The sequence below is a fragment of the Mycteria americana genome, chromosome 7 (assembly GCF_035582795.1).
Source record: "Mycteria americana isolate JAX WOST 10 ecotype Jacksonville Zoo and Gardens chromosome 7, USCA_MyAme_1.0, whole genome shotgun sequence".
NCBI classification, from domain to species: Eukaryota; Metazoa; Chordata; class Aves; order Ciconiiformes; family Ciconiidae; genus Mycteria; species Mycteria americana.
This window is the reverse complement of record NC_134371.1, coordinates 6,566,008-6,588,958: the sequence shown is the minus strand read 5'-3', so window position 1 is coordinate 6,588,958 and position 22,951 is coordinate 6,566,008. Positions and strand designations below refer to the sequence as shown.

General features: G+C 49.0%; 1 protein-coding gene across 5 annotated transcripts in view; it reads left to right on the top strand.

Moving 5' to 3' along the window:
- TNIK (TRAF2 and NCK interacting kinase) overlaps window positions 1–22,951 on the top strand; it is a 167,102-nt gene that overhangs the window by 77,608 nt on the left and 66,543 nt on the right. For all 5 annotated transcript variants that reach the window (XR_012776405.1, XM_075506873.1, XM_075506875.1 and 2 more), the window contains exons 3-4: window positions 10,990–11,046; window positions 15,878–16,003. Coding sequence is in view for 4 of the 5 variants with exons in the window: in XM_075506873.1 (XP_075362988.1) it covers window positions 10,990–11,046; window positions 15,878–16,003 (183 nt within the window). In the remaining variant the exon portion in view is untranslated. The remainder of the gene's footprint in view (window positions 1–10,989; window positions 11,047–15,877; window positions 16,004–22,951) is intronic.

Here is a 22,951-nt window from a genome sequence, read left to right as displayed (position 1 = left end):
GCCCATCTGCCTTCAAGTATGTGAGGTCTAAAATTGATATTTGAGCTGACATAGATGGAAACGTGCAACATGGGGTCTGCATATCTTGAGTTACAAAGTCATTGCGCTTAGGGGAGCACCTCAGCCCTCCATAGCACTAGATATGGGGTTACTTATGTCATTGTTACGCTTATTTTCCTGATGCTAAGACTTAAGTCACCCCAAGAGGTATACGTGAAAGCTTCTGGCAGCTGTGGCATTTTATCCTAAGCCCCATGAAACGAAGTAACTTTATCAGCTTGCTCTTGTTATTTCTACCACTCTGAGACAGGGACTTGGAGTCTTGCTTACGTGTGATGAATGTATGAAGGCTGAACGTATGAATTGGCTCAGTCAGCCTTGCCACGTGGTCAGGAATCAAGGTGGTTAGACCTGAACTGATCCAAGTGTTAGCAGGATGGGAGAGACTCAAGGAGTGAGGCAGTGGAAGGGTTGTAAGGATGGCTTGCTTAGAAATTGGTTCAAGGTACCGGACAAATGTCCTGGCTCCTGCTGTGCAGGTTCAGCCATTGCCAGCAATGGGACTGGACCTCAGAAGTTCAGCCCAAATTTCTCCTGGATTTGGGGCATTAGGGTTGGTGCACAGAAGAACCCGGTGGGTTTGTGTTCAGGCTCCCTTTTGCAAGCTGAGAGACGTGGGGCAGGGGGGGATGAAAGAGGAGAGAGCCCCATTTAACTGCCCTGATAACCACCGCTGAAGTGCCTGGTTATCAGATCTGGAGAGATCCAAGGACCCCAGGAGCTCATCCTGGGTCTTCATGTCTGCAGAGAAACACAGGGCCATGGGGGGATGTGGGGCAGTGTGCTCAGCTGTACCGTGCTGTGAGCTGAGGTGAAAGAAATACTACCTTGCAGTTATATGGAGAAACAGAGGGAGTGGGAAAAACTTGGGCTGGGAAAGCAGGCTGGGCTTGCTCAGTTGGCTTGGGTGATTCACGTGGACATGGACACAGCCGTTTTATGCCATTGGCAATTCAATGAAATGCAATGGAAGCCCTTAGTGGAAAACCATCGACAGCCATAGAGTTAAATTTCTTGGATTAAATGGTCAGGAAGTCACCGAGAAGAGATTTGGGCTTTCCTTCATACTCAGTTTTCCTTACACAGGGACAAAAATAATAATAATTAAAAAAATCTCAGTCAGCTTTAGATAACGGATACCTCAGCGTTACCTGGCTCCCCCGTAGCTGTCTCCTGCCGCCAGTGCCGTCCGTCCCTGCTGCCGGAGAGGATGCCGAGCACCCAGGTTCACGGGAGGTGGTTCTCCCTGCTGTTTGTTGGTTGAACAGCCACCTTGCACTTTACATGCTACCTCCAAAATTGGATCTTGCTACTATGAAATTAGAGCCGAAGTCGAGCAGATGGCACTGAAGAGGTGTTTCAAGAAACCACGTTTCCATCAGCATGTGTAGCAAGGGCTGGTTTTTTAACTCAGCTGCAGTTTGCAAGACAGTCACTCATTTGGGGCATGGATTAAAGAGCAGGGGGAGCTTCACACGTTGAAATGCAGCTGTTTAATGTGCGGCACAGATAAATGGCATACCAAGAGCCTGAGGAGACTGAGAGATACCTATGTCTGTCCGGTGCTCTGGGATGAATTGCCATGGGAGGCAGCAGCACACATTTGCAGGTATTAAGCCCTGTCTGCCCTGCAGCAGGGAGCACGTTTAGGAGCAATCTGTTTTGAAGGGACCATTTTTTCTACAAATACAGAAGAAACAGCAGCAGCTCTGCCAAAGCACATTGTGTGGTGGAGACCTTGCTGGTGCCCCTGAGCTCTGGACACAGCGGCTCGCTCTCATCCCGAAGCAGCCCCAGTAATTACAGGGAAGGGCTTAGAGAGCTCCCTGGTGTCCTGGGACGTCTATTCCTGTATCCTGCGCAGAGCCAGCTTCACCTGTGATGGGAACTGGTGCCCTGAAACTGATGGGCTCATCCTGGAGTTTGGGTTTGAATGTCGAAACTGGTGTGGTTGTGGCCACGATGAAGCCAAGGTGCCCTGGGACCATGCAGAAATGGTTGGCTGTGGGGCAAACTAGTTTGCATACAGCGAAAGCACACGGAAATCGGGGTCTGCCTGCTGTTTGCAGATGCGAAAGCTCCCTGCTGCAGTCCAGACCTGGCCAGGTTTGTGGTGGTCCATGTCAAGCAGCAAGGGTCTGGAGGAAGGTGTCAGCTGGTGGGATAGCCTGGCCCATCAGAGGAGGCTGTGTCTTTTCTTGGGCCACCCTCAAGAGCCAAGCATCTCCCTTTAGAGGACTTGGTGGTCCCGGCACACGTGGGCAGTGCCATTCCCTTCATGGCTCAGTGCTTCCTGCTGGAAGGAGCAACCTGCTGCTGCTATCAGAGACGTGGCCTGTGTGAAAGGGTGCCTTGTGGGTCTCCTAAACGGAGAATTTAATTTTAGTTATGAATACTGCAGTGTTGAATAGGCAGTGATGTGAAACAGAAGCACAGTGGGGGTGTTAAAGGGTGGTAATAACATGGCTGTCATGAACTAATGTTATTGGGAACAGGCTGTACTGCCTTCTTTTAGCTGCAAAAATGTGCACTTGCAGAGAAGCAGAGGAGCTGGGGGCAAAGGGAGGAGGGGAAGGAGCACCCCCAGGGACCGGCCGCTGCCCTCCCTGCCCTGGGGGCTGCAGGCGATGGGCTGCTCCCCTTGGCAGAGCACCGCGGGGATTGCCCGCGCTGGGACCTGCCGTGTCGGCCCTGCGTGTGCTGGGGTGCCGGAGCAAAGGGCGAAGCTCATGGAAGGCCTGGGAAAGTTGCAAGGGGTCCAGCGGTAACCGGTAGCATCCCTTTCCTCCTCCATCCCACTGGTGCTCCTTTGAATCCTGCTGCCTTCAGTGTGGGACCAGCTCTGGGAATATTTTCCTAAGGCACTGTCTTTTTTTTTTTTTTTTTTAATACGTTGCTTTGTCAGGAACATCTCTCCTTAGTCCTTTGGTGCCTCAGGTTTCCACAGGCTGCTCCTTAAACCCACTTTTGGTGTATCTGCTGTCTGTTGTTGATCTGTATCTCTGCTCCATGCTGTTATGCTTGGTCCACCTATCTTCCAGCCTAGACCTGCTCTTGTTGAGGTCTTGACCTCCCTTTAGGAAGCCGTGTGGGTTCCCGTGTCCTGGGACAGCCCTGCCAGATGCAGAAACATCTTGAAATCTGGTCTGCCGCAAGGTTTCCTGTGACCGCGAAGCACGGCTCTTCAAAACCTACAGCTTCAAACACTTGTGGACAAAATCTGTGCTTTGCGTGAGCGTGAAGCAGATACACAACCCTCCGTTGCCAGTTTGCTGGTGTTAAATAGTGGCAGTGCCGCCGAGAGGGAGGAAGCACTTTCTAACCAGTGGTTTTCCCTGGGTGGGAATTAGAAGGGGTGCAAGCCACATGTGGAAGAACTGTCTACAGAAACTTCTGGAAGCATCTGGGATCTCTGATGCTGATTTAGGACCTCTTACGCCGGCGGTTTTATCCATGGAAGAGGAAAACCTCTCAGTTCTTCTGAGCGGGAGGCTGTGTCCACTCTCCTTTGAACTACAAGAGAGACGGGGGATGGCATAAGTGCAAGCATTGGTGTAAGGAATGTGTTTCCCTTATATATAAGGGAATATAAGATTATAGTCTTGCTCACCTATGTGCTATAGTGAGTGTTATTTCTGGAGATGAATAATATGCTAATTTAACAATTTAGCTTGTTAATCTAATAATCCTGCCTTCTTTACTTAACGTCAGACTTATTGTGGAGCTGCAGTAATGGAATTGCAGCTCTCCCAGCTGCACGGCCCTGATCAGAGCTTGGATTGATAGAGAGGATTAGAAATATTTCAGTCCAAAGGTCGGCTTTGTTCGGTCAACACAGAGCATTAGCTTGGCCCTGTGCAATTAGAGACGTCTGTGCTCGGAGAGGATTTATGCCTTTCCGAGGGGAAGCTCTGGTTCTTCAATCCAAACTGAAGTATTAATAAAAATGCCCAGCTAAGGAGAACCAAAAAAATCCACTCTATTTATTTTTGTTTCTCTTCGAGTTTTTTGAATGTTTTCCAGAGTTTTACTTCTTAAAACGTTGGAAAAGATGACAGATGTGAAGGGAGGATTGGCTGTAAGTAAAACTTGCGCTTGTCCTGCTCAGTGAAGGTCTTCTGCTCTCTGAAAGCACCCCAAGGGGAAGAGCCGTGCTCGAGTGAGCAGCCAGCTTTCTGCAGGAGAGCTCAGGAGGACAGAGGAGCAACTCTTGGAAATGTCACCTGGCCAGCAAATGAGATGTCAAGTGACTGCATCCACCTTTCTATCTTTTTCATAGATTCTCCATTTCTGGTGTGAAAGCGTTGGAGTTTCAGGCATGCCGTGTATATGGGAGGATGCCGTTTGCAGAGAGCGTGTTGAAGCCTGGGGGGAACAGAGAGTGTTTTAGGTAGCCCCGTAAGCAAGTAGAGTTTGCCCTAAGTGGAAAGAAACTGCATCAAGTCAGTCGTGTCCTTTAGTGCCTTGGGCCAGTGCGGCTGCTCTGAAGCTCTCGCAAAGCTGTTTGTGAACCCGAGAAATGATGGAGAGGTGGAAATGTGTGCCGTTGGAGGGAAGTGCGCTGCCGTCGTGGTCATGGTATTTCTCTCAAAAAGGGCAGCGCAAGCTCCTGCTGGAAAGGGCAGAGGTTTTGCTGCAGTGTTTGGCTGAAAGGCAGCGAGATGGGGCTGAGCCCTGGCCAGGGCGAGGACCTGGTCCCCAGTCTGCAGGGTTGTCCTGAGTCCCCACTGGCTTGAAATCCCCCTGCCAGTAGCTGGGGTTAAGTGCAGGCAGGAACAATAAGGTTTGCCCCACGATCGCTGTGTTTTAATCAAAGGGATATTTTACTCCGTTAAAATAAACATTTTTCCCATCCTCTTACATGACTCACTTTTTCTTATGCTGACCTGATATTTAGAGTATCTGATGTTTTAATTACCTTCTCAGAGACATGGATTTATTTCAGATATGTTTGAAGAGATATGTAAACCAAGTGCAAAGCTAGAGTACATCGTTTATAAAACCAGCTTCTTTTGGAGATTGCTGAATTTTCACACTAGGATAAGCCTGTTTTTCCGTCAATAAGTATTTTAGCCCCTTTAAACTAATTGGAGGGGGGTTTTTTGGCACCCTCAAGATTGCTTTCAATGGGAAACGAAGTACATAAATGTGTCTATACTCTGTAAAAGCCGAGGACGAGTCACACTGGGTGCTATAAAATGGTCTAATTTACTGCAGGATGGCAGTTCGGATGCACAGCTCCTGTTGGAAGGCAAAGTTCCTTCTCCCAGGAAAAATTGGATGCAATTTTCAGTGCATTAGTCCTAAAGTGCCTTCATGCTAAAAATCTTGGACCGAGTCCCTGCGTTGCCTTGAACTACAGGAAAACAAGGAACTGGCAGGACCTGGACCAGGGACCCGCGTGAAGTTCTGGCCCATCCCAGGAGAGCTCTGCTGCAGAAGGTCTGGGATGCAGAGACGGAGTCCGGAGGAGATGAGACTCAGCAGTGGACACCTTGACGGTGTGCCCGCAGAAGTAGGGCTTGACAAAGAGTTCGTTGTACGTAGCACGTATCAAAAATGATATATTAATGTAGAAAAATGAACTGGTGATTTCTCACCTGGCAAAATCTCTGGTGTCCCACGCCGTTCCTGTTGTAGGAAGAATATGTGTGTGCTGGAGTTGGTGGTGTCGAGGATGTGCTGTCTAATGGCACGGTTCAGGGGCAGGAGTTGGCCACTAGAAAGGGCAGTTGTTGCGTTGCTGGCATCAGCTTGGTATTTTAATGGCAACAAAAATGTAATGGAAGAAAATTAGTTGGGAGGCTTCTGTCCTGCCAAAGTGGTAATATTTGGACTTCTATGAGACTTTTTGTTGTTTGTCCGAGTTTACTGAGATTTCTGTACGAAATGGAGTGTTCCTCGGATTATACTTTTATCAGCGGTGAGGGGTGGTGTTGTGGTCTGGTCCCAGCAAAACTGTCCTTGTCGAAATTTCTGCAGTGCCTTGCAAGAGCACCCCAATCCCACTTATTTAATATTTACATGTTACATGACTAAGGGCATTGCAGAATGGCTGGATCCCGAGTGTGTTGCTTTCAAGTATCAGACCTGCAACAGGGTTACGCCATTAAATGCCTGCTGTGGGGATTATGTATGCATGGGGGGGGGTTGGAGGCTGGGCGCCCTGGTTCGGAGGTTTAAGAGACGATGCTCTGCCCGGCTGAAGGAAATGGGAGCTCTGCCTTTCTCAAAAGAGTGACAATTCCGGTTGTGTCCCACTGGTTGCAGGCGGTGGTGGGTCATGTATTTTGTTGAGCAAACAGGAGCAGGCAGCAGAAGTTAAGTAAATGTGGTGGGATGCATTTCTGGGTACAGAAACTGCAGTTTTTGCTTAAAGGTGAAATCCATGCTTGTGCAAGCAAAATTTTAAAAAGCAACGATCAATCATCTTCTTTCTGTCCTTAAAATGTGGACTTGAATTTTGGGCCAGAATATGCAGGTTTTGTATACAAAGGCTGATATTGAGGCCAGGGTTTATTTATTTAGTAAATATAATGCCTGAATGCATCAATTGATGTTTAAAGGCATTTACCAATGTTCCCATCGTGTGCCAGTCCATTACGCTTTATGGAGTGTGAGGACCAGAACCTTTGAAGAAAAACTTGTGGTCCCTGCTTCATTTGCAGAAATTAGTCTTAATACTTGACATTATCAAGTTAGTGATAGTTGATATAACATTTTGAGAGTAATTAGGAGCATGAATTTATGCTCAGATGGATGTTTAATTAAAAACTGGCAGCTTTGAAGTTCGCACTTGAATAACCTTGAGGCTGAATTGTGGGTTTATACCTAAGTGAACCTTGACCACAAATCTGGGGAGGGGAAAAACACTTCAGTAGCTCTGATTTCTTCCTATTTGTTTTACGCCATCACAGCCATCATGGCATCTGTAATGGTGCCGAATTTATGAAGATGAAAGCAGATCTTGCAGTTCAGCCAGGTCGTCGTGTAGCCAGATGCAAAACTTGCTTTGGGAAGAGGAGCAGGGAGGTTCTGGAGGATATTTGTGTGTTTGAGATCTCCGGGAGCCGTACCCCAGGTGATGCTGGTGGTGGTCCTTCAAACCTTGCGGTGCTTACAGTGAACAGCCAACACGGGGCGGTGAAAGTGCCTCCTGGAAGCCTCTTCTCCTGCCTCTCCTTGAACTTCTGGGGGGTTCAGTTGCTGCCCTGCGTGAGCGGGGAGGAAGAGGAGGGTAAGCCCATGCTTCTGTCCAAAGCAAAGGCAATGGCATGCAGTAGCTTGAGCCCCATGGCAGGATGGGGCTGGTGGTACCACATTTTGGATGCTGGGATGTTGTGGCAGCTTGGGCTTTGGGAGGATGCTGGTCCTCTTGCATCTCTCTTATGTACGAGGAGTTGGAAGCAGCTCACCCACCACCGACAAGCAGAAAAATCCCGGACAATGCCAGGAGACAAAGAAGGCGAGAAGACAAAAATTACAGATTGCTAAAGAGCAGATCAGCTCCTTTTCCGCAGGCAGACAGACGACCGAGGGCTGTTTGCATAGATTATTAAGCAGGCAGGAGGCGAGGAGGGCATGGGGAGCAAGGGTGGCTGCAATGATTGCTGCTCCCCTCTGGCTTCCTTTGCTCCTGTTGCCAAAAACGTCAGTGGTGGTGTGGTCTGAAGGCTCAGAACTGGCTGTCTTACCTGGAAGGGTCTCATCCTCCTGAACGCTTTGCCTCTGGGCACCTGCACCCTCTCCAGCATCCCCAGGGTAAGCTCCCAAGTACTAGGGCACCAAAAAGGAGGAATTTTGAAAAATCAGAAAATTTCTGTTGAAATTCTGTGTAGGCACCTGCAGTCTTACCTGTTTTGACCCATGTCTTTGCTGTTGGTGGAACAGAGGCGACCCCAGGGGTAGGAGACTGGCTCGGTCGTTGTGTGGTTTTGTAGTGGAGGCCCCTGCTCTGGCGATGGAAAGGAAAAAGCCAACAAGTTTTGATGGGTGGAAGACACGCAGGAGGTAAAAATGTATTGCAACAGGGGCTTTCTGGTGCTTTTCTTGGTCTTGCTACCCCAATCCCCATTTGTAGCTTCTTAGCAGTGCGGGGTTCACACTGGAGAATTTAGCACTTGTCACTCATTAATTAACAATTTCAGCTTGCCTTGGCTGTGGCAGAAATGGCTCTGCTGCCCGGTCCTGCCCAGTTCCTTTGGAAAGGCTGCAGGGACATGGGCGTTCCCGGTCCCGCTTCCAGCCTTTGGGCACAGGCACTTACTTCTGCATGGCCAACGCGCAGGAGATGGTTGGTGGCTAATGCCATCGAAAGGGCTTGTTGCTGCCATGGCATCTTTCAGCGTGTACAGGTCGGATGCTAATTTTATTCCTGTATTGCATCTATCACTTTCAGTTCTCGGTGTCTTTCTCCAGCCTGTCTGTATCTGTATTGCAAAACCAAGGATGCCTGCAGTAGGGTGAAGATTAACTGGTTTTCTAAACTATATATGATGGTTTCACTGCAAGTATCAATGCTGAGCACTAGGTATGTTGGATTAAAAGGGACAGTTAACTGGTGAGGAAACACCCGGTTTCCCTGGACGGAGGTGGAAATCTGCTGGGAATGAAGCTCAACAATCCATTGCTGCAAACAAACTATGCGAAAAGCAAATCTTTGTTCTTAAGTTCCAAGGCTAAGTACTTACTGGTTCTACTGTGCCTGATTTTTGCATGACTACGTGTCCCTCATGGCTTACATTAACATACATTTCAAAGTGGTTTATTTTGTTTTCGTAAATATTCACACAATATTAAGATCTTACCTTCATCTGTAAATACTTGGGAGGCGTACGGGGCAGTGGCAGATCCCTGGGAGAAGGATGGTGTGGGCGCACAGGGCTCCTTTTCCCCTCGGCCGGTATCGGAGGTAGGCAGCGGCAGCAATCCACCGCAGCAAGGCTGGGGCATTTCCTTAAAATACAAAATGAGGTGGTGATATGTCAGATGAAGGCGGGTATAACTGGCAAATACCTGGCTTGAAATGCCCCAACTTGCTTCCCCATCTCCCTCCTCCATTTCATGGAAGATGCAGCGTGCCGTGGTTGTGTCCGAGCGTATCCCCTGCTGGTGCTCTGTTGGCTTTAATTAAAGAGTCGGTACGCGTGGGGGCTTCCTGGCCAAGCAAACAAGGATGAATTTAGGAAGGGGAGGATTTGTTTTTGTGCATCATGCTGTCTAAATAGCGGTGTCTAGCAATGTGCCTCTCCTTTCTGACGGCCGCATCCAGGGGATGCTTCAGCCGCAGCCTGGTGCTGCTGGGCTGCGTTTTATTCTATTATTTTTTATGTTGCACATTTTAAAAATAAAGCTTTTTTTCCCCGTTGTGAGAACATGTGATTCCTCAGGACATATAAATTGTGTTAATAAACGAGTGAGGAGCCCTGGTGGGTGAATTGGCTTCCTGGTGAAGTCATAAATTTGGAGAGGATGATGCCGCCTTGCTCCGCAGCCGGCGTGTGGGTTTGCTTCCCAACGCCGTGCCTGGAAACCCGAGGGGCTAGGGAGAGGTCCCCGTGTCTGGTAATTTGGGGTTCCCGCTGGAGGTGAGATGGTGTGAGAGAGCATCACCAGCCTGCAGGAGGGCTGGGAAACCTGGGCACAAACCCCAGCTCATCAGCAAGCGCTGGTGGGGGGGCTGGAGGAGCCTGTAATTTAGGAAACGCTCATATTTTTCCCTGTTTCTGCCATGCCGTGGCTTGTCCTCTCTCAGCCTCTGCTCCTTGTTGTGTCCTTGGTGCGTTAATTATCAGTGCTGCAGGGCAGGAGCTGCCATTCCCCGTGTGTCCTCCGTACAGTATCTCATGTGATGGGGCCTTGGGCTGCTCCCGTAGTAAGAAGTGACTGGGAAACAGGGATGCTTCTCTTTGCCTCCTGGCTTTCCTGCCGGGATCGGCATCAGCTGGTTTTCATGGAGAAGAAGCATCTTTTCCCCTGACTCTGCCCAGTTTGTAAGCAGAGCATGTGCCCTCAAATGTGGGGGGGGAATGATTTGGTATGAGCAATTTTGGTACGATGTTGGGTGATCCATTTCTTGGGATAGGAGGAAAGGCGGGGAATTGGCTTGCTTGATAACGGTTGTGTTGGTTTTAAGACCCCATCAACAGTTTGGGCTCTTTTATAGTTTTATGCCATTGCTTCCAGGCATTTTTCCATTAGGATTAATGTAGTCAAGCACTATGCAACACGCAATTCATTGCAGTCATTTGCTAATTTTTCAGTTGCTGAAAACCGAGGAGGCCGTATGTGTCAAGGGGCTTCTGTTTCCACGCTGGCTCTCGAGCGTCTCCTCTAGATGCACGCTCCCCGCTTGTGCCAGCGCTGAAGATGGGGTCACTTCCACAGCCAAGAAGCAAATTTGATTTTAAAAACCTCTCTAGCCTGCTGACCCAGGCTTTTGCAAAATAAATGAATTAGCGGGCAGCGTGCGTAATGGTGCCCTGCAGGCCAGGAGTCCCTTGGGTGTCCCCAGGTCCGTGAGAGCTGGGGCTCGGACACGAGGGGATCGAAGTCAGTGCCGTGCGGGCACCCCAGCCAGCACATTTCCATCATCACAGCTCCAGCAGACCATTTCCAGCCGAGTCATGCTCTGTGCTCAGGAGAGGCCCCGAGCTGTTTTTTTGCATGGCTGAGCATTAAAGGATGTTTCCAGCACTCGTTTGCCAGGAAAATACAGTATTGAAGGCCCTTTACTAATTAATTGTAATGGCAGGAGGAAGGGGAGAGAATTGCTTTCCCATCATGGCTGCTGTGAAGATGCTCTTGAAAAAGCAAAAATACGTGCGGATGCTGCCAGGGCGAGGAGATTGTTGAAGAATATTGTTCGCTGCAAGGAAAACATTGCCACCGAGCAAAAAACCAAACAAACTTCTCGCTTTTGTTTTGCAGGGTCGTCATGTTAAAACAGGCCAGCTTGCTGCTATTAAGGTTATGGACGTCACCGGGGTAATGTATCCTCCTCCTCCTGCATCCTTAAGTTACAGATAAGAGGGGAAGGGGGATGGGGTGTGATAACATGGGGGTTGGGGGGAAGCCTTGTATTCCTGGGAAGCCAGTCCCCTTTGTCTTAACGTGAAATGTGCCATTAAGAGGTTTTGGTTTTATTAAATGTGTGAGAGAAAAATAGATCTGGAAGAGTTTTGGAAATTAAGTAATTTAATGCTGAAACAAAGCAGCATCCAGTTCCAGCAGTGGCTCTTTTGAATGTGTTAATAAAATCTGAAGAAAATAGGAGCAACAGAATCGTGTATTCATAACACGTTTCAGTTTTTCCAAATTCGTGTTTTTCACTGAAAAAGCTTTTGTTCGCCAAAACTATGTGCAGGTATTGTTATGAATAACTTTACTAGGCAAGTTAAATTACTCCTGTGCATCCTGTTGATACAGAGGAAAAAATGTACCACCCTGGTCTTAGAAACGTGGCTCTTTGGAAACTTGTATCGGGCTAAGAAAAACAAGAATTTACAAGTTATTAAATGAATAACAGGATTTAGGGGAAAAATGGTTTCACCATTTCCCAATGGCCACAGAAGAAAAAGTGAGTGGAATTGCCACGATCCCTAAAAAGCCTAACAGATGCGTTTAGGAGGGTCACCTGAAAATGCTTTTTCTTGAATAGATTTATTAAGTGCAGTATTACACCTCCCAAAGTTCCTGCTTACATAAACAACACCAGGTTTGGGAGCAAGAATGTATTTTATCGTGGGTTTTGTTTGTTTGGTTTTTTTTGATTGGAGTAACACATTTCAAAATTTAGGACTTTGTCCCAATCTACCCACCTTATTTTTTGAATTAATGTTTTTAATTAGCTTTCAGGAGTTCAGCACCTACATAATTGACTCTCTGTGAAAGCAGTTGGCTGGCTTCAGGAGTATGTTTTGAAATACCTTAGATGTTGTGGTGTGGTATTAATATCTACAGGACCTTCATCCAGGTTCTTTTTTGTGCTAACAGGTGAAATGATGCGTGGAAATAAGTCAGTAAATGCGAATGAGGTTTGGTTCTGTTTACTTGCAGTATCTACAAGTGCCGTTTATCTAGTTCTCGTAGGAAGCAGGCTGTAAGGGAATAGGTAGACCCACCAAACATAACCCCGTGGCATAAATGGCAGTGAGCTTCCCATGGGATGAAGTCTGAGGTTGCAACAAATTTAAGCTGAGAAATCAGAATATTACTTTGAGACCAAACAGGGGCTTAAATTTGAGTCCACACTTAGTTCAGTGGTTTTAAAATATCATCACTTCCAAGCAAAGATGGTGGAGAAAAGTAGCCCAAATCTGATCCTGCCCAATAACTAATATTTTCAGCCATGTCTTTAAGTAGATGTCCCTGATCTAAACCTTTACCTTCCAAAGCAGGATTTCAGGTAGGGTCTCTGAACGTCCAAGGTAGTAAATCAGGTATTTGGCATGGGATGTGTTATTTGGATATTTAATTATTTTCCTCTTAAACTGCTTTTAGCCATATTAAAACACATCGGCTATTTTTCTTTTAATATATACTGCGCACATTTTTGAAGTCAGTCCTCTAAAAAAAAAACCCCTAACTGAACTTCTGCTCTCTTCTACTTCTCCCTGCCCCACTGAATACCCCGAGTGGTGGCTTCTCAGCCTCGGATGACGCCAATATTGTGCGAGTGGAGACGTAGCTATCTAGCAGGCGGTAGCAGGATCAGCTGAGGTGCAGAGGTGAGACCTCCATGTCCTCTGAAGGGATGCCACCAGCCCTTAGTCACCGACAGAAGGCTGCTCAGGGAGCAGGACCAGGCTTGGGCAGGACGGGCGATAACCACAGCGAAGACAGAGCAAACCGGTGACGTGGTAGGGGACTGACTGTGCTTCATAGCTGTTGATGCTGAAGTCAGATCTAGAGCCGTGTCCTGCAGCCACCGCAGGAATGGTCCTGGGAATCACGGCCGGAGTGATTTCTAAAGCCGGTCCCTGAATTGTGCCTACAGCCACGTTTGGCACCTGGTGCAGGCTTAGTGTGAAGGCTGCTGGTGAAAACCCAAACATGTCCACTCCAGTCCTTCACCACCTCCTTGACACATGCTGATTTCAGTGTTGCTACTGCTGCTTCTTATCCAGTTCTTCCATCCCACTCTTTTTTCCAGGATGTCACTGATGACAACTTGTCTTTCAGAAACCTACAGAGAACAGATCTAGTGCGGTCATCCCAGCCACGGCCATCTGCAGTTTCATGGAGGAAGTTTTTAGCATATAAAGCCCCCACGTGCTAAGTGAGCTCCCAGCCAGCATCTCATCCCGACCACGTGCCTTGCACTAAACCCCTAAAGCATGACAATGCTTTGTTTAACTCATCTATGCTCTTGCTAATTATCTGTTAGGGAATATGGCAGCATAGAGACCCTCAAATTACAGCACTTGATCAGTTGGGGCAGCTGCTATCTCTGAATTAAGAATTTGGATTCATTTCGCAGGGGCTGGTCCTGCTGCATGCCCTACTTCCAGCGATGGATGTAATAGAATTGATTGATGGAGGCAAAGTGTGGCAGCAAAACCTGGTCCGTGGGTTTTGTTGGTTTGCGGGTTGGAGTAGTTACAGCAGCTCGCTGTGATAATTAATTTTTCTTCCCTCCCTCGCTGGATTTGCTGGTGGTGATCGCTGGAGCAGGAGGTTGGGCTGGAGACCCCTGAGCTTGGCCATGCAGACATGTCCTCAGGTGCAATCCACAGTGCTGATGTTTTGGGTGTCACGCCCCCCCCCCCCCCCCCCCCCCCCCCCATTTTGAATACTTCAACCTGAAGAGGGACTCAAAATAAAACCTTAGACCAAGTGTCCCTGTGGGGGGACTCTCTATATCTCTATTTTTCCTGGAGAGCCAGGCGTGAGTCAGGGGACAACTGGAGAGCTGGCTAGTGGTACTCAGGGAGCTGGTGGGGTTTTGCTCCTCCTTGCTCCCAGCACTGTTGAGCACCCAGCTGCTTTTTTATTGCAAAGGGCTTCAATAAAAAAAAAGCCCTGGGGCCTGATAAACTGTTATATTCCCTGGTTTCCTGGGCAAATGAAAACAAGCAAAGTTGTATTGACTGCTTGAAGGAGAGAGGTGACAAAGATCTTCCAGAATAGTCCCCGGGTTTTCCTCGTAACGTTTGGGCCCGTTCCTCATCCTCTTTGGTGCTTATGCTCTCCATGTTCTTACCAAAGATAAAATTGGAGGTTGTTTATACAAGCTCCACCTAGCTGCTACTTTTATTTGTTCCTCCTGACCTCATCTTCACTGGTCTTCCCTGAATTCTCTCTGGAAGACTGTAGTCATTAAATCACTTTCCGTGGTAGTTTGGGAAGAAAGACGTGTTTCTGTCCGTGTTGGGTGACACCTGGCCAGGGAGCATTGCTCTTCAAGAAGAGCTGCTCCTGCAGCTTTGCTGTTCGCCAGGGTGTCTTGTCCTTTGCTGGTTTGTAAAACTGAAGTCAGGGTGAAGCAGGTGAGGGACACAAGGGTAATGAAGAAGTAACAGCCCTTCTGGTCCTTTTATAATAAACCTCATCGACATCAAGGCACTAACTGCTGCTCCCCGGCCCATGGAATTACAGTGGGCTGGAATTCAGAATTCAGTCAGCTTAAACTAAAACCAGGGCATGTTTGATGGTCATGAAAGCAAAGAGGTAGGACATCAAAACAGATATCGGTGCAGTTCCTCTGCCTCAGCTGCTTCAGCTATTGCAGCTTTGCAGACGGGACAGAGCGGGGCCGTGACAGCCCACGAGAATGGTCCTTGTCACCAGGACCGAGTTCATTTGGCAGAGAGTCTGTGGACAGGCAGGGTCTGCCTGCTCCCTGCCTGGTGTCCCCAAACGTCTTGTGCTGCTTCTGGGGTGGGCAGGAGCGGTGTGTCGGAGGGCTGGGGTGCACAGTGCAGGAGCACTGCTGCCGTGCAGTGGTTTCTAGAAAACCAAAAACCATCCTCTTGGGCCTTTGATGGGTCTAGGAGGGTGTGCTGATGCATTACTGGGGTAACGCAAGTATTATTAAGCTTCAAAGCAACGTGACACTGATGTAAATGATGATATGAATTATTAAAGGAATTAGTTTAAAAAGATGGAGGAATGTCTAAACCGCTGAAAACATGTAATTTGGCTGTGATGCCAAAGATTGGCACTGGTGGCTCTCTGGATGTAGAGCATGTCTCCATGGGAGGGCTCAGTTCCTGGCCAGACCTTGCCTTGCTCCCACCCTGCGGATCAGTGCCCTTGGCCGGCCCCGTTTATGCCTGCGGCACGTGCAGGTGTTCGGCTCCTTGGGAGGTTCCTGGGGTCTCCGCTCCTACTCATGCCGCGGGGTTTGAAGCAGGACACAGGGATGGTGGGTCATTAACCCATGTGAGAGGACTGCTGCCCACCCTTAAACTCTGCCAGCACCTCAAGATATCCCGTTCTGGAGGAGACAGCATGATCTGAACTGTAGGGAAACCAGCTGATTTCTGCACCGCCTGAAGATCTGTCCAGTTCAGGGTTCAGAAATGCGATGGGCAATGTGGCAAAGCATGTGTTTTCTCCAGTTCTGCTTATCTTAGCTTTTTATTTTAACCCATTCGGGTTTTTTTGTTTAACCCATTAGTCTGCAGTCCAGGCTGCAGGCTCCCAGGGCTCTGGTATCAGTTCTATGCTGTAAAAAATGGTGCAAGGAAACGTAGGCGAGCTCAGTCAGAAATGGGGTGCATGGAAGTTCACCCACGTACAGAGAGAAATGGGAGCCTGTGAAGTGCAGTCTCTTAGTGTCTCTGGTTTTGTTTTTGTTTTCGCCTCATCCCAGGATGAAGAGGAAGAAATCAAACAAGAAATTAACATGCTGAAGAAGTATTCTCACCACCGAAATATTGCTACATATTATGGTGCTTTTATTAAAAAGAACCCACCAGGAATGGATGATCAGCTCTGGGTAAGTTGCTTTCTCTTCTTTAAATTAACTGGGATTTGACACAAATTATTTACTCTGTGTTGTCCTCTTACCGTCACCTATATTGAACAAAAAGCCTTATTTTGCGTTGTCTTTTTCGAAGTCACGGCTTTGAAGAGGCTCTTCCTGCGCTGCAAAATGCTTCTCCGTTTTGCCGTAAAATGTTTGCAGGCTGGTGATAAAACCATTTTTTTTATTCTGAATTGTCATTAACAACATCTTTGTTACAATTTTCAATTGAAAATTATTCCGTCCTATGAAAATGAATGCATGAAAAAATACCCAGTTGGAGGGAGCCGGGAGCGTTGCTGGGAAGATGGGCACACGTGATTCCTGCCAGCTCTCGGCGCTGCTTCTCGTGCTTCGTGTTCCACAGGGTCAGTGCAGGCGAATAAGGAGGAGGGGGACGGTGAAGGGCAGGCAGGAAGGTCTGTGGCTGTTCAGCCATTTCGGTGAAGATCCCCTCGTCTTGCTGAAGGGCTGCAGGCTGCTTTGCCTCTCCATAAATCCTTGCCTGCCTCCTCCCGCTGCTTCCCTTGTCAGTGGCTTCTCGGTTATTAATTTGGCATTCCCAGACCACGGAGGATAGAGTTTAAATCCACTGTCTATCTCCGGAGACAGCCGGAGCGTCGGAGCCCGCCTCCTTGCTGGCAACTGATGGTCGCGGGGGCCGGGCAGGGCAGCAGGCACCACGGGTCGGGGCTCCGGGTGCTGCCGTTAAGGGGGATGAAAAATTAATTGAAGTTCCTGTGCCGTATTCTGAGCTTGGCTGTGCTGGTCTAAGTCTGTGGAGCCACAGCCTGCAGCGCCCGTGGGTGTCTGAGCAGCGGTTTGAGGCCCTGCTTTCGTTAGGGCAGCGTTGAAGAGAAGGCTACGTTTGAGTTATCTTCGATATAACGACCTGGATGTTGTCCTGTGATCTAAATAGCATGTATTTCCTCACAGTCTTGTAAATCCAGTCAGTTCTGGGTTATCCACGGGTTGTTTCCAAAGTTTTTCTGGGCCTGAACAAGACCACTAGAGCCTAATTTTTCAGGGGTAACAAATATCCATGGTCCAGCTGGGAGGACATGGGGATGCTGAAGAGTAGCAGAACATCCTTTCCTTTGCTTTCTGTATAACCTAGGCTTTATTTTAGCAAAAGATTCAGTGTCTTCAGCTGTTTGCCCCTGCGTCCACATGTCAGAGCATCTGGGGGCTGTGGGAACCAGGGGGTTTCAGAGGACATTCCTCCAGGGACAAAAGTGGAGCTGACGGGCTTCTGCGCTGCTTTGCTACCCGAGACTTTGTGGTACGCTGAATTATTGGGAAGACTTGGGGGCTTGGACTCTAGGGGCTTTTCTTACTTGGGTGTTGGGGTTATTTTTGGTGGGAACTCTTTAAAAACATGTTCTTTGCAGCTGGCCTGGGATTCAGCGAGGAGAAAGCTGTCAAGCTGAGAAATGCCTTTTCATCCCATGAAATTCCATTTGGCTTTAGCTGGTTTATAATCTGTTTAAAAAAAAAAAAAAAAGGAAAATAGAAAACGAACCCACAGCATTTCCCCTTGTGCTGCTGGAGTGCCTGGGGGGAGAAAAGCCCCACCAACTGTGTGCCAAACCCTCAATAGTGAGAGAAGCCCTCCCCGGAGCTGGGCTCTGCCCAGTGCCTTTACGCTGCTTGGGTCTGGGGTTAGCACGGTCTGACCAGGGAAGAGAGGGTTTTTTTTTTTCTGTCCTCTAGCTCCAGTGCAAAGAGCTATTGGCATATACAAGCGTTAATAATGTTTTTTAAATCATTTGCCCATCCAGAGCAGCCCAAACTTCCAAAAAGAAAAGCTCAGTAGAAAACTCCTTGGATTAAGAGAGGCTCTTTAATCAATCCCCATCATCATGAAAGAGCAGAGGATGCTGTACGTGCTGTATCACCTGCAGAAGGGCAAAGTCAGGAGGAGAACCTGGGCTTTCCCCCGGGTCACCCAGCCGAGCTAGGGGAGAAGGTGTTCGTCACCCAGCTGTGCTGCTTGTCCTTTGCCCCCTGGGAAAGGCAGACTAGATAATCTAAATTCCCTTCCACACCAGCTACCTCTCCTCTCAACTTTGGGGCCTTTCTCATGGGCTAGTGAAAAAAAAATTGTGGCAAAAGCTGCTTTCTTTGCACTGAAGAGTGCTGGGGGGTGAGGTTTTTTTAAGTCTATGCCCGGGGCTGGGGCTGGTGGTGGTATTCACGGGAAAGCTCGCCGGCTGCGGAGAGGTGTGCTGGTGTTGCTGTGTTAAATAGCTGTTGTTTCAGGATCTGATTGAATTAGGACTTGCGTGAACTCTATCAGTCTTCCCGCGCAGATAAAGGCTTGTTTATTTTTCATTGGCCCTTTGTTGAAATAAAACGGTTTCTGATAATGCCCAAGTAATTCTTTTTATCGACATTCAGGAGGCTGATACGGAAATAAAAAACGGGGAGCTCTTTCAGTGGAGATTAAGATCTCTCAGAAACGCGGCAGGCTTCTGACATGAAGTATTGTCATCGTTTCTGCCGCGGTGATGAGCAGGTCTTGCGGTGCTGCTGCTCCATTCGATAGCAGCCACTCGCCCTGAAAGACAAGCTTACTAAACAAGTGAGTTTTCCTGAAATTAAAGAGCTGCATGGAGGATATTTGAGCAGATGACAATGGAGATGTGCATCACAAATCTTACACATTAGGAAAAAAGGAAATAAAAGTCATAGGGACACCCTTTATGGAACGTTTAAAAAAAAAATTAAAAAATAGGAGGTAGGCTTATTCCTATGTTGGATAAAGTGTTGCTTTCTGGGGGTGCCGTGGTCCTTTGGGAGGGACTGTGCCCATCTCCAACTGAGACAAGGGGGTCCTGGCCGGGGGAGCCTGTGGTGCAAGGGGGCAAAGCGAGGGTGGGCTGCAGAACCTGGGGAGATGACCCAGGGGACGGTGAGGACCCAGTTAATCAGTTAACTGCTGTTTCTTGGAGTTAAACTCATTAAATTCCCCTTGCACATCTCAGATCTAAGGTATAGGTTACCAGGCCGCGTGTAACCCGCGGGGCGTGGGGGGGGGTGTGTGTTTTGAGATTTGGGGGATTTTTTTGGCGGTGGAAGATGGGGCATTCATTAGGAAGTGTGAACTTGATGGGGGAGGTGACCCCATCCCAAAGGACCCCCTCCCCAGCACATCGCCCGCCCTGACAGCTGCTGGAAGTCGCAGGCTCTCTGCTTCGTTCCCATACGTTAACGCACCGTATGCATCCGCAGGGCGAGAGGGATGCCACTGTGCTGGGTGCTTGTCCTCTGCCCTTGCCGTCCGTGGTGCGCTGAGGCCGTTAACGGAGGAGCCCCGCCACGCGTGGGCAGTGGCGGCGGGCGCAGGGGGGTTTGCGGGGCGCGGGGGCTGAGCGGCGGCTGGCAGCAGCCCAGGGCAGAGCCCACCCAGGGCAGAGCCCACGCCGGGGTTCCCCGGGGGCCAGCGGGCACTGGCTGCCGATGGATGGCTGCCATGGCAACCCTGCCTGCAACCGGGGCTGCGTCTGTCACGAAGGGGGGAAAATGGCTAACAGCCAGGTTGCCAAATACCTGCTCGCATGGTGAGCATGGGGACGGAGCCGGTGGGACAGCCTCCGGTGCCCCCTCTGCAGCCGGTAATCCGGGGCAGTTTTGGGGAAGAAGGAATTGGGGTGATTTAGGGCCGGAGGCTATGTCAGGACGGCACCGCTGCAGCCGTGCAACACTCGGGGCTGTTGCCGTGTGGTTGTAATGCTCTTTTTCACTGTCTTGAGCCATAGGGGCCCATTGAATTGCTGCGGGGTGGTACGAACGGAGTCACACCAGGGATCCGGAGAGCAAAAATGGGGGCAGCGAGGCTCCATTGAAAATGGAGCACAAGGCATCGAAGCACTGGGTTGCACCTGTGCAGCTTGGAGCCAGATTGCTCTTAATCTGCTTACAGGCACTGAAAAATAGTTTTGGGCAGTTGCTGATACCTCGCGTCACAGGAATTAAGTCATTAAACGTTTGAGAGGGGACGGTTTTCGGTTGAGCTGTAATTCTCTCTACTCCCTCCAAGCCCTGCAGTCCCAGGGGAGTGCGGGGGGAGCGGGGCTGCTCCTCCGGCTCCTGACCGAGAGCCTGGGGTTAGCAGAGAGGCTTTCTGCTGCTGTCTGGCTGAGTAAGCCAACGCTATTTCATTCTCACTCCTCTTCAAAGCCATGTCAGCACTGCAAACACTGCAAGGCTGCAAGCCCAGCTCCTTTCGCTGCCTGCTCGGGACCCGTGGCGGCAGCTGCCCGCTGGCTCCCTAAGGGGCAGGAACTGCTCGGCTGGCTTTGAAGTGCAGGGAGGTGCAGGCAGGGTGCAGCCAGGCGAGTCATTTATTTATGAACGTGTGCAAGAGCAGTTTGATGCCGCTGTCGAAGAGGGGAGAGCAGAGCAGCGCTGGCCCCGCTGCTCCCACCCAGGCACGCTGCTGCAGCATCGCGGCTGCTCCCGCTGCAGCACCGACACAGGCAATTAAAACCTGTGCTTATCTTGCTACGGAATATTTTATTCGCTGCTTAATACCAATTAGATCAATATTTCTGTTTCTGCAATGGGCATCAGCTCTTCTGCTGATCAGCCAGGTGAAGGTCTCTGCATTTTTTCCCGTGCTCCACCACTGGCTCCAGGTGCCACGACATGTGTGGTGAGGGACCCTTTTGCAAGGCAGCCAGGCTGTGGGGTGGGATGGGAGGCTTGGGTGGCCTGGGCGTGCGGGACTGCATGGCACCCGAGTTCTGTTTACACACACAGCAGGAAGGATTTCCAGCAACATTTAGCCTGGGGGTATTTTGTGATTATTTTCTGTAAAAGAGAAGTCAAATTGATTGTGGGGTGAAGAATAGGAACACAGAAGGATTTGGCTTGCAGAATAAAGGAGTTAAATGATTTTAGGGGGGTTCCTCTGGACAAGCCGGAATGGTTCACCATCAGCTGGATTGGGGTTTCTGTACTGGGGATGCTCAGGTTTGAGTCCTTCCAGGTAACGTACAGCGGCAATGGGAACAGAGGTCTTACTGGCCCTTCCCAAAGCGGGGAGGGTGGTGAAAGCTTTGAAAGCTGCGAAGGCTCTTTAAACAAAAAATTTGTGAGGCAGCAGGACACAGAGATTTACAGCTGCTGCTTCTGAATTTGCCTTGCTTATGAAGTTTGCTGTCATTCTGATATGAAGAGCTAAGTAAATGCTAAATGAACTGTATTTAAAAATACTTCCTCAATAAATGGCCTTGCAAATTAAATTTCAGAAGATGATCTTACCTTTAGCCCATCTTGATGATAATTTTAATTATGGTTAATAAAAATTCAATCTGCAATTCAAGTTTATTGTCTTACCCCATCATGACTTCATCCTTTAACAAGATTGGTAATGAAGCAAGTGTGTGTAGGGCAAAGCACTCACCTAGAGACATGGGACTGGTAAGAAGGTATCTTAGTATAAGTGGCATTTAAAGCCTTTCCTGAGTATACTAAGCTCTGTCCTAAAATCAGCTGGAACTTTCGTTCCCTTCTCTTTTCTCCTGGAAGGCTGTTTGTTGGTTTCCAACCTTAATACACCCATAGGGTGCTGATATATTGATATTATGCCAGTATCTACCTCGTTCTTCTCCCTGTCTGGTGCTTACCTGTCCATACTGCTGACAGTATACGCTCATATCCCGTAGCCATCCATCTGGCTGGCTGAACAAGTCCTCAGGTCCTCTGAGAAGACTTGTTCATCTTCCCATACCTGCTCCACTGTGTGTTTCTTGTTCTTGGGCTCTGTCGCCCAGCAGGACATGCAGTGCTGTGGGTGAGGTCTCACCTGGCCTCTTGGTCTGACTCCTTCGCCATCACCTGTTTGTCTTCTCTTTGGAGGCTGCATTGCGTGAGCTGGAGTTGGGACTTCCGAAGCATCCTTCCATCTGAGGATCAAAGAGGATCGCAGTGCTGCTGAGTGCCACAGCAACGTGCTGCCAGCTTTCCTCCCTTTCCATCCAAACCTTCTGGAAACGGGGTTTTTTCATGCTGGGTGTCCATCAGCTCTCCATTGCAGACAGGGATACTCGGGCAGCCTCGTCATCTTTCTGCTGCTCGTTTTCTTGGAGAACTCGTGGCAGAGCTTTCGGGAAGTGCGTTACTGCTAGCGGCACGTGCGCGCTGCTGAGCGTCCTTGGCCCCTGCCCAACTGGACCTGGACCCTGCTGGCACTGCCAGAGATCTGCTGGTGCTGGATATTTTCCTATGGATGTTACAGGACTGTGCAGGTCTTAAAAAGCAAACCTGGAAACACTCCCGGGGGGAGTTTCTCTTTCCCTCTCTCTGTTTTTTTTTCTTTAATCTCCAGGAGGCTTCACAATTACAGATTTGGGATACATCAGCAGGTGGCCCTATTATTCACCTCCTGGTGCAAAATTAATCTTTGCTCTATGGAAATTCAAGGACAGGGCAGAGAACCAAGTGAACTGCCAGCTCCATAAAGATAATCTGGCAAATTAATGGATGCACTGTGTGTGATGAGATTTCTTCCATCTTCTTTTAAGCGTTGTGATTGCCGTACATAGCATAGCATGCCCTTCCTCTTCCTCCTGCTCCAAACCCTGGTGAGAGCCTGTGGATGAATTTCCATGGAAGGGGACTGGAGAGGGTCAGCCTTTTGGGTTGGAAAGTGTTTGTGGCTGGCTCAGCTCTCCAGGGTTTTCCTTTCCATGCTTGCTGCTGGGGTATCCCAAACGTTCATTTAATCAGAAACACGTGCAGACACTTAACACGTGTCAATCGTCCAAAGGAAAGAAAGAGAGAAAAAGCGACTTTGAAACCAGTTGTTCCATTATTCCCCATTCAGTGAGTAATGAGTAACCCATGACTTAGGCCGTGTCCCAGTGACCCAGCTGGATTGCCAGTCTCCTGCAAGGTGGAAGAGCTGCAAGCGCT